At 40.4% G+C, this 18,404-nt stretch overlaps 1 protein-coding gene across 1 annotated transcript in view; it reads right to left on the reverse strand.

Moving 5' to 3' along the window:
- Positions 1–17,955, reverse strand: part of LOC146323266 (contactin-associated protein-like 5) — a 143,117-nt gene extending 125,162 nt beyond the window's left edge. The window contains exon 1 of the mRNA XM_084725479.1: positions 17,739–17,955. Within this exon, the coding sequence (XP_084581605.1) occupies positions 17,739–17,811 (73 nt within the window). The 5' untranslated portion in view covers positions 17,812–17,955. The remainder of the gene's footprint in view (positions 1–17,738) is intronic.
- Positions 17,956–18,404: the final 449 nt, after the last annotated feature.

The raw sequence follows: 18,404 nt of genomic DNA on the forward strand, positions 1-18,404 counted from the left end.
CACAGGATGGCCTAGACTGCAGCCTAGGGGCCCCACATATGCAAGGGCCCTGGATAGATCTATTTTTAATTATCTAAATTTACTTCATGTAAAAAAAACAAAAAAAAACCAACAAAAACCTACTTTGATCTCCATTTGCCCGTGAAAATATTTAAAAATTGATACATATTGAACTACTGACATTTATGACCTCTACAACGGCTCGATCTTTCTTCCTGGCTGTTGGCTCCGAGTTTTTGTCATGTGACTTCTGGCCTCAGCCTCATTCAGGGCTTCCCAGCTCCACCGAGGAGCACAGAATTTATTGTTTTTTTTTTTTTTTTACAGGATATGCTAAGTACAAACTAGGACTGCACCATAAATCATTAACTAAAAAGTAAAAAGTAAAGTGTTAAGTGTTAAATTGTTTTATTAACAACAATTAATAAAGCGATCAGTTAACCTGTAACTTAAAAACTCTGGTGTCTTTTCAGAAAGTGGAGCCAACTTCAGTTGTTTAGTGAAAGCAGCCAAAGCTTTGAAATGTGTTCCGCTAAATGGATTCTAAAAAATATTCACGGTGTCGGCTGCCAGAGACAGTTTGTCCGATCACATCAACACCTCCTCTCCTCTGTTGGTCCCCTCACATCAAGGAAGGAAGCTTTGGACAGCAGAGCGTTCGCAGACTGACTGATGAACCTCGGACTGCTTTTATCGAGGCTTCAGTCTCTCTGACAAACGAGAAGCCGAGAAAATCTGCCGCTGATTTTTGCAGGGTTGTGTCTGTCCTCGATGGCCTTTATTGATAACGCAGCTTTGTCAGACCTGATATCCTGTGGCATAAATGCTAATCCCAAACATCCAGATAATTCAAAGATTAATAGGGATGGAAACGTAATCTTTTGAGCCCTTCACATACACCCAGCAATCAGTCCAGCAGCGAACAAAACATCTGATATCATGATATTATCCTCCAACAGCTTAAATATGACGGTGTAAAAAAATGGACTGCAGCAAATATGGACACTTGTCTCTTTGATGCCGCCAAAGTTGTGGTTTCATGTAGCAGAAGTAATCATGGGGTAAAGAGAAACAAAAGTACTTCAAGCACCTAAGTACAAATGGATTTTGCTTTTTCAGTTTTGAATAAAGTTGCAATTTTGTACAATAAATACATGTTTGATAAGAATTTTTGTATTACATTCTTCCTCAGCTGATGTGCTAGACATAAAGAAACAAACTCAATAATTGATGTAGTGTAATATTATTATAGAAATAAATAATACTATAATATTGTAAATGAGGGATATTTTCAGAATACTATGGGAGACAAGTTAATTAGTAAAATTAACTGTATTTTTCACATGTTGTCCACAGGGTTGGGTTACTTTCAGAAATCATGGACGTTGTGTCCTCTGGGCCAAAGAGGAAAAGGACCATGCAGCACAGTACTAATTACAAAAACCAGCATCTGTGACGGTATGGTGGCGTGTCAGAGCCCACGACGTCACGGATAAATCGCCCAGTTGTGAAGGCTTCATTAATACAGATTTTGGAGCAACATATGCTGCCATCCAGACTTTTTCAGAGACGTCCCTGCTTATTTCAGCAAGACAATGTCAAGACATGTTCTGCACGTGTTCCAACAGCGTGGCTTCGTAGTAAAATAGTTCAGGTACTAGACTGACCTGCCTGCAGTCCAGACCTGTCTCCCACTGAAAATATGTTGTGCATTATGAAGCACAAAATACGACAACAGAGGCCGCGTACTGTTGAGCAGCTGAGAAAGAATTTCACTTTAAAACTTCAACAATTAGTGTCCTTAGTTCGCAGATGCTTACTTTGTATTGTTAAAGGAAAAGCTGATGTATCACACTGGCAAACATGCTCCTCTCCCATCGTTTTTGGAACATGTTGCAGGCATCAAATTCAGAATGTTGTTTTTGTACCACATTCAATTAAATATAGGTGAAAAAGTTTTTGCAAATCATTGCATTCTGTTTTTATTTACATTTTCCCCCAACGTTTTTGGAATCGGGGTTGTATATAAAGATTTGGTTGGTCTCGTTTCTATGAGAAAAGTGTAGCAACCATCCATGGTGCACTTTCAGGGCTGAGCTGGAGTGGAACAAAAATATATTTGGAGCAGACTGGCCCACCACAGTTGAATCACACACCACCAAGCTTCACACTGCCTCCCCTCAATATTTATACCAACCGTTTGCTCCCTAAAAACACTAAAGCTGTGTAATGAGTAAGAGGGAATCAGGGAAGATTAAGAGAGTGGGAACATGATAATGATCTCCTCCTTGGGGGATTTCAGCTCAACCTGGCTCAATGAGACACGAGGAGAGACACAATTAGGTGAGATTTGACATAATGATACAATCAGGTTCAGAATGATTGGATTCACTGATAATGAGCTGCAAAAAAAGCTGCACTGGCATGACAAGACAATACAAGGTGATGGACAAAATGTTTAATAAATAAATGAATGCATGGATGTCTCAGTTTCATTTATTGTCCATCAACACCCACACAAAAGCTGTCTCCCAAATGCATTTTTTCCAGGTCCCAAAAGAGCACCGTTCACCCACATAATCCTAATAAATAAATGAACAAAACAACAAACGCTGCCAGCTGACTCACCGTTAATGTTGTTGACTGTTGATGAACAAGATCATTCTTCAAATTCTTCCAATAAGACGCCACATCAGACCCACTTTAGATATAGTTTTAGCTCAACAGGAAACACCTAAAAGAGCTAGCCTGGTGGCTGCTAGCAAATGTTTGCTATTTATCTTGCTTAGTTCGCAGTGTTAGCTAGCCACTGTGACCTCGCTACATGATACCTGCATCTATAAAAGTCATAAGCTAGCCAAACTGAAGGACAGCAAAGTATGCATAGGCTGTCTTATTGTAATATTAGCAACATAACTTTGCAAACAACAGCTAGTTTGTTCAACTCTGACCTTTTTTTGGCTCCTGGACTCCAGAATAGCATAGCATTAGTGCTAATCATCATCATCTGTCATTACATATTGTTGAGCCAGGCAACCAGCCCACGGTTAGCTCCTGTTTACCACAAGTTCAACTCATCCTCCTCCTCTCTCCTCATCCTCCCTCACTGTGCCGTGCCCAACACGGGTGCTGAGGAAGGTCATGCAGCAAGCATGTAAGTTTCACACATCTGACAGCATCTGCCTGAGGGGCCTGTCTCTGTTTGGCATGTAATTTTCCCTCCCTTGTGTTTCATTCTCATCCATTTTGGCACTATTGTTTTTGCAGACGTGCTGTTTAAAAGCAATGTCTTTTCGTGTGGATGTCCAGTCAGTGTTGATGGTAAATGTAGTCAACTGAAGCGATAAATTCCTCAGTGTTGCTGTATTGACCAAGAAAACGGTCAAAAACAGTTCTTCTGCTGGTGGAGCCGTGCCAGCTGTGCCGACATGCACCAGAACAGAGTACATGCAATGTTTTCAAGAGAACTGGAGACGATGTTTGAGGTGGGCCTCTGTTCATTCGTATGAAAGCTACTCAGTGCTGTATGAAGCTGACTTATGGGCATAAAATTAACCAGATCTTCAGCACATGCCTCCCAAGCGCGTTAGAGCAGGCCTGTCAAACTCGATTTTATCATGAGCCACACGAGAATTATGTTTTCACTCAAAGGGCCGTCTGTAAGTTCAAGACTTTATTAGTAAATCTCTGTTATCATAATTGCTTCTCCATTTGATTATTATTGGTTTTAGCAACATTTCAATCATGAATAACTAAGTCTGACATGGCATTCTGTTGGGAATTCATTCTTGGTGTTTTTGTTGCTTTTCTTGGTGGCTAAGGCTAGCATGTGGTGTAAGAGTGCTGCTGGAAATTATTTTCTTTTGGCACTGACACTACCTCGTTAGAAAGCAGACAAACCGTCTCCATTAAGGACAAACCTGTATTCACCTTCCCAGGTGTTGTCCCTCTGCGTCAAGTCTTCTTTTCTTGAACATCTGCTGCTACAAACGTGGCTAACTACTCACTCAGCCTTCAGTCTGCAGATAACAAAACTGAGATGCATTCTGGGACACGTAGTTTATAGAACTCTATTGTCCAAATTATACTCTGTGCAAATTCCTAAATGAGGTGCTGGGCTGGGTTTGGGCCTTGGGTTTGACACATGTCCATTATAGAGACTTCCACAGGCTAATGGCTAATTTCTGGTTTAGCCCTGAGCTAACTTTAAAGGGGATAAAATAATTTAATCTTCTAGGTGTCTCTTCTAGACTTTCCAAATGTTACTGGACTGGCTGGATCAAACCCTGATGGTGAAATGAATCATTTTGCAGGGGTTGTGATGCTAAAAAACAAGATCCACTGTGTTGCAGCTGCATCTTTCACAATGTAAGTCTATGGGAAAAAGCATGTTTGGACTGCTGTGCATCATTTCACGATTTGGCAACAGTTTTCAAATTGCTTCAAAGCGCACTTCCTGAGTGAGACTATAGCTTTGTTGTAGTTTTTTGGCTAAAACCTCATTAGGTGACAAAAACTGTTGGCTACTTAACACCAACTATATCATGGTGACATCACTGGATGCAGGAAGAAGAAGAGATTTTGCAGCATTGGAACTAAATACAGCAGCACTGACGAATTTATTGCTTTAATTGACTTCATTTAACATCAACATTGATTTGACATCCGCATAAAAAGTACAGAATTTTTCCTTTAGCGAAGACACAGAGCATAAAGAGGGTGGAGTTTCAAGATGTGAGTGGGTCAGCCCAGTGTCGACTGAGCAAAATTAAATAAAAAAGATGTAGCTGTGTCGGTCCAAAAAGCCTGTCCGGACTTTCAATCAGTATTTCATATTTTTTTCCTACAGTATGTACATGTACATTTTCAATTTTACTATTATACTATTGTTCATGGTACTGTATGTAATATATATGTATATGGGAGAAACTGTGCAGTGCGTATGAAAGTGTAGAAATGCTTTTGAGCTCTGTAGTGGAGGCATTATGCACATGCAGGTATTCTTATTCATATATGCAGTTAGATGAAGTTCCATCGGATGCGGTGCAATATAATTTGAGATCTGAATACCTGTGTCTTAAATCCATGTGTTAGACCTAAATGATGGTACAGTTGGTGTTTGTACAATTGTTCATAACTTTGAGTGTTGTACTGCGGATATTTCCACTAGTCTGTGAGTCAGTGTGTTTGACCCGTCGCTCTGCAGCTCCCTACCCTCCCCAGTCACATCTACTGTACCTGCTGTGTCAGACTTTAGTGTACAACGCTGCCTGAAATCTTCATATTACATTAGCAGTCATCAAAATGTAACTGTATAATAAAATACGTCCCGGCGCATAATCTCTGTGGGGGACGGGGGTCATGCGCCCCCAATATATGAAATATGGAAACGCCTACATCCAAAAGCTGAAAGGAAGCTCATTTGTTCCCCTCAGTATTCAGTGTTAAATCAAACACCCTGCGAGCTCTCAGTAAACTCCTCCTGCTTCATGTGGGCGTTCATGAGAACCAGCGACGGTGAACAACAGGGTTTTATTTAGACGTGTTATTAGAAACAGCGCTGATGCAGGGACCGCGGTACCCAGTCAGCAGCTTTTACTGAGAACATGAGCCTCGACAAAAAGTTCGATCACTGCCTGTGTTTACTATCATTCATGTGGCAGGAGACGTTTCATGTCTGAGTCAGTACTTGAGGTAAAAACTGAGGAAATGTTAGTCACTTATTTTAGTCAGTTAAATAGTTAGATACTTAATTAGATAGACAGACAGACAGACAGACAGACAGACAGACAGACAGATAGATAGACAGATAGATAGATAATCTGGAGTTTCAGGATCTCAGTGACGTCTGTCTCCATTTTTGTCTTCATAGAGATTCAGTTTTTCAGTTCAGCAGCTTATAAAAACTTAGTTCTTCATCCTGTTGGTAGTTCATCCCACCACACAGGCGGTTTTAGACACTCTGCTGTTGTTTGCTTGCAGAGAGAAAGTGACCAGAGGCACCTTCACAGAATACAAAGTCAAAGGAGAGTGATGAATTGTTTTCCCCTCCGGCGTGTGGGCGTGGCTTAAATCTGCTCTGTCTCTACAGAAGCCAAAAAAAAAGGGATAAACCCAACAAATTACTACATTGTAAAGTACTACTATAGTCACTCAGAAAAAGAAAAAAAAACACATTTGAAATAGATTTGATATAAACTGTACAGTGAAAAGAACTGTTCCAAACCTACAGTTTATCTTGATAGAATCTTTTTTCTTGTCTTCAGTCTTTGTACAGGTAAGTAGCTCATACTAATTATTCATATGTGAACAACCAAATCAATCTTTGTGCATCATCCATGTCCACAAAAGTGATCCGTTTTTAAATACATCAACAAACAGGGATGTTTCTTGCCACATGCGACTGCAGACTATCCAGTTGCAAAAGGTCCCAAAAGCCACCAAATGACCTCCAGTGTGACGCCGTGATGATCTGTGGTTACGAGCAGATCCGGTATTCAGTATCCCCACTGCTATTCAAAATAAGACTGTCACTGTCAGAGATCGCCGGGCAACTTTTACAGACCAATTGATTCCACCAAGTACAGAACATCTTTGCCACCGGTTCTGATCCGTCCTCCACATGGCTGCGAGCCCCACCAGCAGCGTTTCAGAAGCACTTCAGCGGCGGAACGTTTTGCCTGCCTGATTATGTTTACTTGCTCAGATTTTGTTGATTAGGTCCTCTTTCCTTGTTCTTTGTGCTTCTACCATGGATAAGCAGGCTTCGTGATTAAATAGTTTGTCTTCTGTCTGTCTTTATAATCTTGAGTCTGCAAGGGGTCTTTTATTTTGAAAATTAAGTGGAATCTCTGTGCCTTTTCTGTGTCTGACTTCCTGCCTGTTTGATCTGCTCTGTGCTTATTGATGCGGCATCCGTCAAAAATAGACTTGGTGCATATTTGAAGTGGAGCGGATCAGAGAGCCGCATCTGGGACGCGCTGAGGCGCCGCTGGTGGAACCACAACCACCGAGTAGAATGGCTGTGACGTGCAGCACAGCCATAACGCGACACAGCTGCGCCTGGTGCAGTTTAGCTGTTAGTCACCCGTCATGTCACTGCGTCAGTCACATAAGTAGACTTTGCAAAAACAGGCAACTTTTTATGTAATTAGTTTAGTATTATTTATTGCAAATTTGCTCATAACATTTAAAATAATAATTAGAAGGAAAATGCAGCATCTGCCTCATTTTGGCAGATGCTCTGATTCTGTAAAGTTTTCATTATCTTTATTAGATTATCTTATCTGTAGAGGAGCCCCACTGATTCACATTTATTACAGCTTTTAGTAAGTTCCTGGGGTCAACTTGAGAATTTTGATTTAAATCTAAGAGAAAGGAGATGGTTTTACAGATCCAGCCTCCTTTCCATACACAGTTCACCAGATGAAATACATTAAATGTTAAATGCATGCTCACGGACCACTACTGAGGGACTGGAATGCCCCGACTATAGTTTCAAAATATAGGGGCCCTAAAAAAACATTTCACATTGGGCCCCAAAAGCCAGAAACGGCCCTGTCAACAAAGTATTGGACTGATCCCAGTAAAAAAGGGCAGTAGAAAACTATAAATATAATTCTGAACAGCACGCTGAACAAATCTGCTTTTCTTCTTCTACAGCAACATATCATTCAGTTTCAACTGTAAGAGGTAAAATACCAGATCTCAGCTCTGGCACATTAGGATCTTTGCTTTTTACATCAATTATATACAACATATTCTCATATTCATATTTGATCACCCTACATGTACGCAGTTTTGGTTTAGTCCACTTGAAAAAGTGCAGAGCGTGAAGCTAAAGCAGACAATATTAGCCATGCTGCACTAATGACTTAGCAGCTATGGGTAAGCACAGACAAGGGAGGACCCAAAAATATTCAATACAATATATACCCGTATCTGGTGCTTTTGCAGCGTCTCTGTGTGTCTGAACTGAATATTCTGTTAGCTCTGTGGAGAAACATGCTGTCTGTTCAGACCTGAGAGGTAAAGAGTCGTCACACCACTCTGTTCTGCCTCGTTTACCTCCTGAGAAATTTATCAGGTCTGCATGAATACGAACAACAGCAGGAGCCCTTTGATTGGCTGCTGTGAAGCCGCGTGCCGCCTCGGCTCAAACGTGCACCGAGTGGGAAATAATTTGCTGTGAAGTGTCTGCTCACTGAGCTAATTTAAAGCATGAAATTTTAAGTAAATAAAACAACATATAGGCAGCACGCTGAGCCGAGCTGAGCTGAGCTGCTGCAGCCACATGATCCTCAGTTCTGGGTGCCAGTGCAGCTGTGAGGGAACACTGAGGATGTTCCACCCACGGACCTTCAGTCAGGAGTGTCGTATCACACAGCATCATGGTCAGAAAAGGCAAATTAAGTCCAACTGAGATCCCTTTTTATATCCAAAAACTTTTCTTTTTTCAAATTATTGCTAGTCATTTTTATTACAGAAAAAGAAGAAGAAAATGGTTGGAGCTTCAACCCCATATGGTTGAATTACTGTAACAACACTTTTTTATCATTGACATTAGGATGGTAATATACTGATGTTTAAAAAAAATGCATTGTCTCATCTGGGAGAGGGAACGCAATTTTCTATCAGCAACAAAAGGTCTTTTTTTAGCATGAAAAAATAGAAACCTACAGTTATGAAGTTGACAGTTATTATCTTGAAAATATTCGCATGCAGTGACTCAGTCAGTGAAGTGCATCATGATAAAAGTAGTTTAGGTAGGTAGGGAGGCAGTTCTTCATTTATCCCAGTCTCACAGCAGCACAGATTAAGAAAGGGAATAGAAGAGGAATAATTAATCAAGAATAGATTAGGATGAAATTAAATACTAAAAATACTAATAACAATATGTGCAATGGTATGAATCAATTAGGGCTGAGCAATATGTCTCTATGATACATATCTCGATATACACATTATCTCTAATATAACATTTCGTAAATTCTCAAATAGTGATGATTTTATAGAATGTGGTGCATTGCTGTAGATTAAACTACCCAACAGTATAAAAAGTAGGGCTGAACAACGTGGACAAAATCAAACATCACATTATTTTTTTTTTACCAAATACCTCATAAAATATGAACACACTGAGATCTTTCATAAATAATCATTAGCAAGTAAGATACAATAACTAAAGCCCTTTTTACACTGGACAAAAAACAAGTAACACCCACTAACATCTGGCTTTTGTCTTCAGTGGGAAAGGGTACAATCAGCATTTAGTTCCGGGTCAAATGACTCTGCAGTGGTGACAGGTATTTATCGGCCCCAGCTCTGATTGACAGTGACGGAAACATGACTTCCTGGTGGAGTGAAGGCCTGCCGCCTCTTCTGCTCCTTTTTCATCCACATGACTTGACTCAGTTTGACTTGGTGCATCAGCGCAACACAGCGGAGTTTGCACCTGTATGTAACTGATGGCACGCTCATCTTTAGTCGTGCATGGGTGGGTAAGCATTTTATTTCCTATAAAGTCGATACAACAGTCCCCTGTTATTTTGTTATCTAAAAGCTTTCATTATGAAGCAGCAAAATCAGAAAATGTAACTAAGCACAACTCCCATCCAGCTGAAAGTGCACATGAAACAATAAATAAAGCAAGTACTTTAAAGTACAAACAGCAATACAGGAGAGAAACCACAGAGATTCAGTTAGAAGCTACAAAAGTGCTGGGAGCTGAACGCACAGACACTTAAAAAAACAACATTAGTTTTAGTCTTGGCTTTCCGGCACACATCAGAAAAAACAAACAAAAAAACCCACAGAGAGGCAGACTCCTCTTCTGGCGATGGGAACGGGATCGACCACTAGTGGGTTTATTTGTGCCAAGTCTACCAATGGTTGTTTATTCGGGGCAATTTTTGTCATTTTATTTTGCTAATTTAATGGCCTGCACTAGTGTCGGGTGCTGCTCCGGCTCGGGATGCTGCTGTTTGCTGGTAGGACGGTGCACTGAGCTGAAGAATGAGTGAGAGGAAAACCAGCCTGCAGGACCAGACTGTTCTCTCACTAATGTGGTAAATTAAGGATTTATTTAGACCAAACCAGAGTCGCTGATTGACAGAATAGTGGAAAGACTGACTGAGACAGTTTTGGTGAGTAATTATTTTGTTTCTCTCTGTCTAATGAAATGTGTTCTCTTTTTTTAACTAATGAGGAAATTAAAGCTCATCTCAGTTTGGTAAAAGATAGAAACCTGAATTCAGGATGTGATCGCTTGTATGTTTTCTGTTTATTAGTGAAAACAGGGGTGAGAATAATTCCCTTCTTGACGACTTGTGAGATCATTTTAAATCATGGTTAAATAAACACCAGTTACCACAGTCTTTGGGACTGGCAATGGCTGCCGGTACGTGATAAAACTTCAATTTTGAGCCATTATGACTTCCATTCTGGCACCAACAGCACAGCCAGATGACAATTTAGCTTGGTTATGTGGCCTACTGCTGCCTGTTTGGCTCCAGTTTTGCCTTTGTTTCGCCTCCAGGTAAAACCATGTAATGATGACATTGGCCCAAAAAGGATCTATTTCCAGGTGCACAGACTTGTGAATATTATATTCCACTTCTGCCATATTCTGCCAATAAATACCCCTCAATCTCACACAGCGGACCTTTAAACACCTGGTTAAGATTATGGAGAGATGGTTAATAAAATTCAATTGCAGCTTTGTGAATGTCTGACTGTTAGAACGTCGACGGTGCTGTTTTATTCTAATACAGTTAAAAATTAAGTGATGTGTTGGCTGCATGAGAAATGTTCAGCCTGCAGAGAGAATACAGAGGAACAGAAGCATTCTGAGTAGTTACAGCACAGAAAGAAAACGAAAAATATATACATTTCTGTCTATTTTTGTCAAAAGAGAGCACAGGACATGGGATTTACAGAGCAGATGCTAATGTAATAGCAGAAAAAAAAAACATGCAATTTAACTAAAGTTCCACACTTGAAAAGCAGCCTCACTCTGGCCTCAATAGGAATATGATAAAGGAAACTGTTGAAGGCCTAAAGCCTGCACTCCCAACTGCGAAAAGCTGCTGCGCTGTCAATCATGTGGCACTAAAAGGGCACGGTATTGAGGAGCAAAGCTTCTGATGAGAGACGTATCGAATGCTTGTGGGGACAAGAGCAGAAAATACCTCTGCTCGTCTCTTTGTAAAGGCGGGGAAAGCAATAGGACGTCGTCCTCTGAGAGGATGTGGCTGCCATTATCTGTGTCACCTGACACAAGGCCACCGAGAGCAGCCATGATGGATGTCTGCTCCCCTCCTTTTGTTTCTCAGAGGTAAATATGAGAGCAGCTACTTGTCCTCCAGGAGCATCTCACCATTTCATCTCAGCGCAGCGTGTCAATTCTGATCACTGGATGCATTTGAGAAGCACAGCAGCGTCATAAATGAGTAATGCAGCTGTCACTTTAGTTCAGTTCAGTGGCTTACATCACTGACATAAACTGCTTCTATACCCCAACACAAGGCCGGTGTCAGAGTCGCCCCCAGAGAGCAAATACAGACCAAAGGAGCAAATGATGTCACGCCTGTGGAACAGTACAGTCAGAACAAAATTAACTGTCCTCTCTGCCCTCTTGGATATAAAGGTTCCAAAAGGGTTCTTCATGAGGAGCCGAGCTTCTACTCAGAAGCACTGGCTCGTGAAGAACGAGAGGGTTTGAAATCCAGAGAAAAATTATTGGAAGAAATAGTTCTTCAAGGATTGTTTAGATCCTTGAAGAATTCTTTCAACAAGGGTTCTTTGTACCACAATATGAACAGGTTCTCAGTAGAAGCCCTTGAGTGGGTTTTAGATAAAACTTCTGGAAAATAAAAAGGGGTCTCGGTAGAACCCCCCCTCAAGTTGGTTGTACAGTTGTATGTAAAATGCCTGGAATAGAAAACGGTTCTTGGCAAAATCCCAAGTGGGTTCTAGATAAAATTTTTGGAATCTAAAAGGGTTTCTAGGTAGAACCCCCAGTTGGTTTCTAGATAAATCTCTTGTAATAGTAAAAGGTTCTTGGTAGAACCACCTGGCTGGGTTCCAGGTAAGACTCTTGGAATATAAAAAAGGGTTCTTGATAGGAGCCCCTGAGTGGGTTCTACAGTTTTAGATAAAGCACCTTGAGAGAGTGGAAAAGTTCTGTGTTCTCCATAGAACCTCTCATAGAGAGTTCCGAGTGAAGCCTTTCACAGATGGTTCTAAGTATAAATCTTTATGTTGGGTTTTGAAGAAAGGATTCAAAAAGAGTCCTATGAAATCCAGAGAACCCTTTTTGGAAGAAAGAGTTCCTCAAGGATTGATGAGATCATTGAAGAACTCCTCTGTCAAGGAATCTTCATACCATAACATAAAAGAGTTTTCAGTCGAAGCCCTTGGTGGGTTCTTGATAAAACTCTTGGAATATAAAAGAGTTCTTGGTAGAACCTCCTGAGAGGATTCTAGATAAATCCCTTCAAATATAAAATGGTTCTCTGGAGAACCCTTTGGGTGAGCTCTAGATAAAACCTGTGTAATATAAAAAAGAATTCTCCATATAACGTGGATTCTTTTTAGCACCTTTATAAATTAGAAAGGTTCTGTATAAAACCTCTAAACAGGGTTCTGGGTGGAACCATTACATTCACGGTGTAACCCCATATGCTTGGTTTTGAGGAAAGGGTTCATCAAGGGTCCTTTGTAATCCAGAGAACCCTTTTTGGAAAAAAGATTTCTTTGCATATTGTTGGGATCCTTGAAGAACTTCTTTGTAACCTAAAAACATTCTCAGTAACCAGAAATGGTTCTCCTGTAGGGACAAGTGGAAGAACCCTTTATGGTTACCACCTTTATTTCTAAGAGTGTGCTGTTTCTTCCAGGTCTTCACTGGTGGAGAAAACAGCCGCAGCAACTAAAGTTCTCATGTACTCAGCTTTAAACTTACCAAACTAACTGCAGTGATCAAGATGCAGGAAGGAAAAAAGAACCCTGCTGAGTGTTAAACTCACTGCAGTGTGACAAAGTTTAGTCTTAAGCAGTGTGGGTGGTGATTGACAGACACATTTTACCCTCTGGGCTTTCCGTAGCTACACGCTAAAACTGTTCAGAACTACAAACCCATTCAGGCCACTAAACGGCTGCTGATGGCCGCTCTGCACAGACTCACTGCTCTCTGCTCATCCGGGTTCAGCCACTGTAGAGGCTGGACTTTGACTTTTACCGTTTAATATTTTCTAACAAACATGGGGCATCCAAATTGATAACTAGATACTGCTGGCAAGTCACGTTTCGATTACGATTTAGAGGAGCACGATCCGATTATAAAGCGATTATCGATCCATCTTGATGCATCAAAATTTTAAGCTTTTAAGCCAGGGGGTGCTCACTGGATTGTATGTGGATTTATGTTGTTGTTTTTTTCACCATCCAATTGGTTCTGCCTAAGAAACATACAGCCACTCTTACAGAAACTTCTACATGCATAATAATGCTGATAGCAGATTCTGATTATTAACTTTTCTGCATCTAATCATAACCTTGCAAGAGAGCATCATGATGCATATAAGAATCATTTATTTTACCAACACCGTTTTGTCCATTTTGTACGTCTGGTTTAATCCTGAGGTTCTCTTGCTAACCTCAAATCCTGCCTCATGGTGCAGGAACCCAGCAGCTACTCCCACCTCAACCTCTGCTGCTGCAGCTGTTCTCCCAGTTCACATGTGCTCCTCCCTCGTGTTTAAATCTTCATCGTCACAGCACTTCTACACATGCACACACCGAAAAACAGCACGAGTAGGTAATTTTATTCATAAACCTGTAGTTTTGTTACTAAGAATAAACGGGCGCTTTCAGTTTGAGCCTTAGTTTTGCAGTAAAACAAACCAAACATGAGATTTACCTACAGTAAACCCACAGAGAAAGGTCATATGAGAAGAAAATATGGGAATATGGGGAGGAGATTAAATGAAAAATGAAGTAAGAAATCTCCACATATCAGCACACTGAATAAAAAGGCAACACCCAAACACGCCAGTCAAAACAATACAAAGACGGATTGATGCTGATCAAGGTCATCAATTATGGAAATATGTTGATTTGCATCATGTATGATAAAGTAAAATGGCTGCACCCAGTCAAAGCATGGACTCCCCAGAACGTTCTGCTTGTGATCATCTGAAGTGTGTGAGTATTGTAGACAGAGATTCGACAGCGCGGTGCTCTGTAAGCTCTGCAAATTAAAAAAAAACAAAACAAAGGTCGATCACAGCAGTCAAACTGCTCTGCACAAACACTCGAAGAGAAGCACCAGAGCGCTTTGTCGAGACGGCGGCAGGACAGCACCATCCTGTTTGCTTTGTAATCCCACCCATCATGATATATTAGGACTACCAACAAGCTGAACACGTTTCTGTTAGCGACAGTCACTTAAAATTGAGTTTCTAAACGTTTCTTCAGAATCGTCAAAGGTCACAGGTTCCTGTTTTGGGGCTAATAAATCAAATGTTATCGGATCCGTTCACAGGCTGATGTACCTGTGTACTTTTAGGCTGTGTTGGAGGTATTTCTGATACTGTTACCATTATTGGAACAAACCTGCTGCTGTTATAGTAACATTACGCCAGTTCTTTTCAAAGTTTTATGCCCAAGGTGCACCAAAGGCTGAGCCAAAAGCCTCAAGATACACCTGTATTAATGTCAAGGCAAAATAGCTTCTATTACCAACCCAGCCAATGGAGGCAATAAATAAACTACTAGCCAATCAGAGGCAGAGTTCCTGGAATGTGTGGTGGGGCAAAAAAATGTCAGTGCCACACTCTAATAATTCCCACCATCCAGCAGCTATACGAAGGACAAAAAATGGAATTCACATCAGCAGAAGGTTTTTAAACTATTTTTTTAGGTTACAGAATTTACCTCTGTGTTGTCAAATAAATGCAAACAAAGCACTGATGTAGTAAATTAAAAATTAATTCATAAATTTATGTAGAGTTGTATATTGCAGTAGTAATGAACTGCTGTCACAAAAACCCAAGGCACACCTGAACGTGCCTCAAAGCAAATCATTTGGGATCCACTGTGTTACACTAAGCATCATCTAATTATGTTATTCTGCAGGTTAATATTTTCTTTTTACTTTAACGACCATGTTTGAGTCAGAAAAACTTGTTGTCTCTCCTTGGCCCACACTGATGGATAAAATATGTAAATATGAGTACATCAGTTGTTACATTAATCAAGCAATAAAAACAATCTTTAGAATAATTAATAAATTAGTTGTTAGATTAATGGAATAATCAAAAAAGTAAACTGTAAATTAATCAATTAAAAAGAAAAAAAAAAATCAACCTTTGGTGAGGCTGTAAAGATATAATTGTAGTTTGATGAAGTTGTGAAGTCTTGTGGGATCATGGGAGTTGTTGAAAATCTATGTGATGAGGACAAGCTTGTGTATTAAAGTTTCATTCATGTTACATTCGGTCACGTTCGCTGGCCTCCTTCCTCACTCTCTGATGTATCTCGAAATTTCCCCTGAAGTTACCAGATGATGTAAAGGGGATGTGACGCCACTGACAGGTGACCAAATGAAACACCCCTGAATGAAATTACAGATTTCTCTGACATTTTAACTCATTTTTAGATATTTTAATGCTGAAATGTTACATATTATGCCTTTAAACTGCAAACCTAACATGGCACAATCATGGACCCACAGCTCAAATAGTTTCAGGGTTTTACGGCTGTAAATCGCCTCAAACTGTCTGACTGTAGAATTAGTGAAAATGCCTCTAATCATCAGAAATAAAAGCCTCAGCTGCCATTATCAGCTTATCAAAAATGTATGATATAAGAACATATGGTGGCTGATATGTAAAACAGTAATGGTTTTATAAACTACAGTTTAAGAAGATTCCAACAATGTTATTATTAACTGAAGTTTACTTTTATTTAATGTAGGGCTGCAACTAATTATTATTTTTAGTTTTGATTAATCTGTCGTTCATTTTCTTGATTAATAAATTTGTTTTTTTCCTCATAAAAATAAAATAAAATGTCAAATGTTTCCAAAAGTCCAACATGATGTCCTCAAATATCTTGTTCTGTCAAAGATATTAAGTTTACTGTCATAGAGGAGCAAAGAAACCAGAGAATATTCACATTTAAGAAGCTGAAATCAGAGAATTTGTGCCCTCTTTCCTTAAAAATCTACTCAGATGATGTCATCACATGAATTTGATTTGCATTTATCATTTTCTGAGGTCTGTTCAAAATTGATTGTTTTCTTACCATTTATTTGTAAAAAAAAAAAAGGCCATATGTTGTTGCATAAATATATTCATGAAGGTTTTCTTTCAGGTTCACTATCAACTGATCATTTTCTTGATCGACCAATTCTCACTGAAGAACTGATCGATTAGAGCAATTCTTTGCTTAATAAAACATCAGAAAATGGTGACACATGTTGATCAAAGCCCAAAATATTATGTTTATTTATATTAGAATTTGAACTTTTTGTCTTAGAAAATTACTCAAATGTATTATCAAAATAGTTGCCGATTAATTCAATAGCTGATGACTAATCGATGAATCTTGCATTTAACCTTTTCTCAACCTCTGTGTTTTGCCATAATTTATTTTGTAAAAAATATTTGCTTCTATATTGTAAAAAAAATAACTTTGCTTGAATGTATTGTAGGGCTGCAACTTCATGATAATTCTCACTGTCGATTTAACTGTCAGTTTTCTGACAAGGGCTGATCGATTCGTCGAGAAAATGACTGAGAAAAATGCTGATCAATATTTCCAAAAACCAAAGATATTCAATACTGTCACTGAGGACTAAAGAAACCAGAAAATATTCATATTTAACAGATGATTAAACTAGTTGGTGATTAATTTTATAGCTGGCAACTAATCCATTAATTGTTGCAATCATCTTTTTCTGAGCCTCTGTTTAAAATCGATTTATCATCATTAAAAAAAATCTACCTGAAAGATGAGGGATGGAAATCTTTTATCCCATTAAATACAACAAAATTACAAATAATCTCCTGTTTTATTGAGCGCTTTGCTCTGTATTGATTGTGCTGCTTATTCACTGATTTTTGGAGAAATTGATGAGTGAGACGTGAGTCAACGAGCCCCAGGTTTCCCCTCTCAGCGTCGCTTTCATTTTCCGGCCCCCGCAGGCACAAACACGCTCTCTAGCGGCTGCAGAAACTTCACCTGAATGTTATTCATCACACCAACAGGAGAGTCGCGTCCAACTGTCCAACTGTTTCCTTTTATTCATAGAGAAGCTTCATAATTAAACATCTGTGTGATAAACAGGTTGAAATATGAAAAGACTGCCGTGCAAACAACTCCAGGCTGCAGAGGAACGATCCCGTGCGCTTGACCTTCATCTCTGGAATCACAAACTGCGCTTTTAACGCACAATTCCAACACAAAGTAAACCCTGTTCAGACGCTGTTTGCACCAGAGTCAAGCAGCAGCAACAGAGGAGACACCGCTGCTCCTCCTGCAACAATCTGAGGACGCAGAGAGCAGAGACAGACCTCCTCAGCTCCTCTGCTTTCTTTGTAAAACAGCCAGCAGAGTGAGTGTGTGTGTGTGTGTGTGTGTGTGTGTGTGTGTGTGTGTGTGTGTGTGTGTGTGTGTGCAGCTCAGGTGGAGTCAGAGGTGAGCTGTAGGTGAACAGTCGGCGGTGTACTCACAGTGAGAAGCGGCGGACGCAGCGCTGAACACGCTCAGAGTGTGAAGCCAGAGGAGACGCAGAGATAGATCCATGATCGTGTCCTCCAGCCGGGCTCGGGCTGAGACTCAGGCTCGGGCTCAAGCTCAGGACCGGGCTGTAATATCCGAGTGACCGCAGCAGCGGGCTGATCGATGTCGGTGCAGAGAGACAAAACACACTCTGTCTCTCTCTCTCTCTCTCTCTGTCTGTCTCACACACACTCACTCAGTGACACGCGGAGCAGACGGCGTTCAGAGGCTCCTCCTCGGCTCGCTCCTCCACCATGGAGGGATGAAGGAGTGTGTGCTGGTGGTGTGAAGGAGTGGAAAAGCTCCCACGTCGACACTCCGACACTCCCTCACTGTGAGCCACATCCACCTCTCTCCCTCTCCTGCTCTGTCTCCCCTCCTCCTCCATCCAGTCCCTCCTCCTCCTCCTCCTCCTCCTCTATCCTACCTGTTTAATTGGCATCTGTGTCTCCCTTCCACGCCCGATTTCAGTCTTTATTGGCTGAGAGGAAAAGGGTGCCTGATGCCGATATATTTACTATAAACTAATCGATGTAAGAATGACAAGAGCTGCACAGTTCACACACTGTCGCACAGATCCAGCTCAAGAGAAACTGTCTTGAGTTCCGGATTGTTTG

The sequence above is a fragment of the Lutjanus erythropterus genome, chromosome 8 (genome assembly GCF_056507025.1).
Source record: "Lutjanus erythropterus isolate fLutEry1 chromosome 8, fLutEry1.hap2, whole genome shotgun sequence".
NCBI lineage: Eukaryota > Metazoa > Chordata > Actinopteri > Lutjaniformes > Lutjanidae > Lutjanus > Lutjanus erythropterus.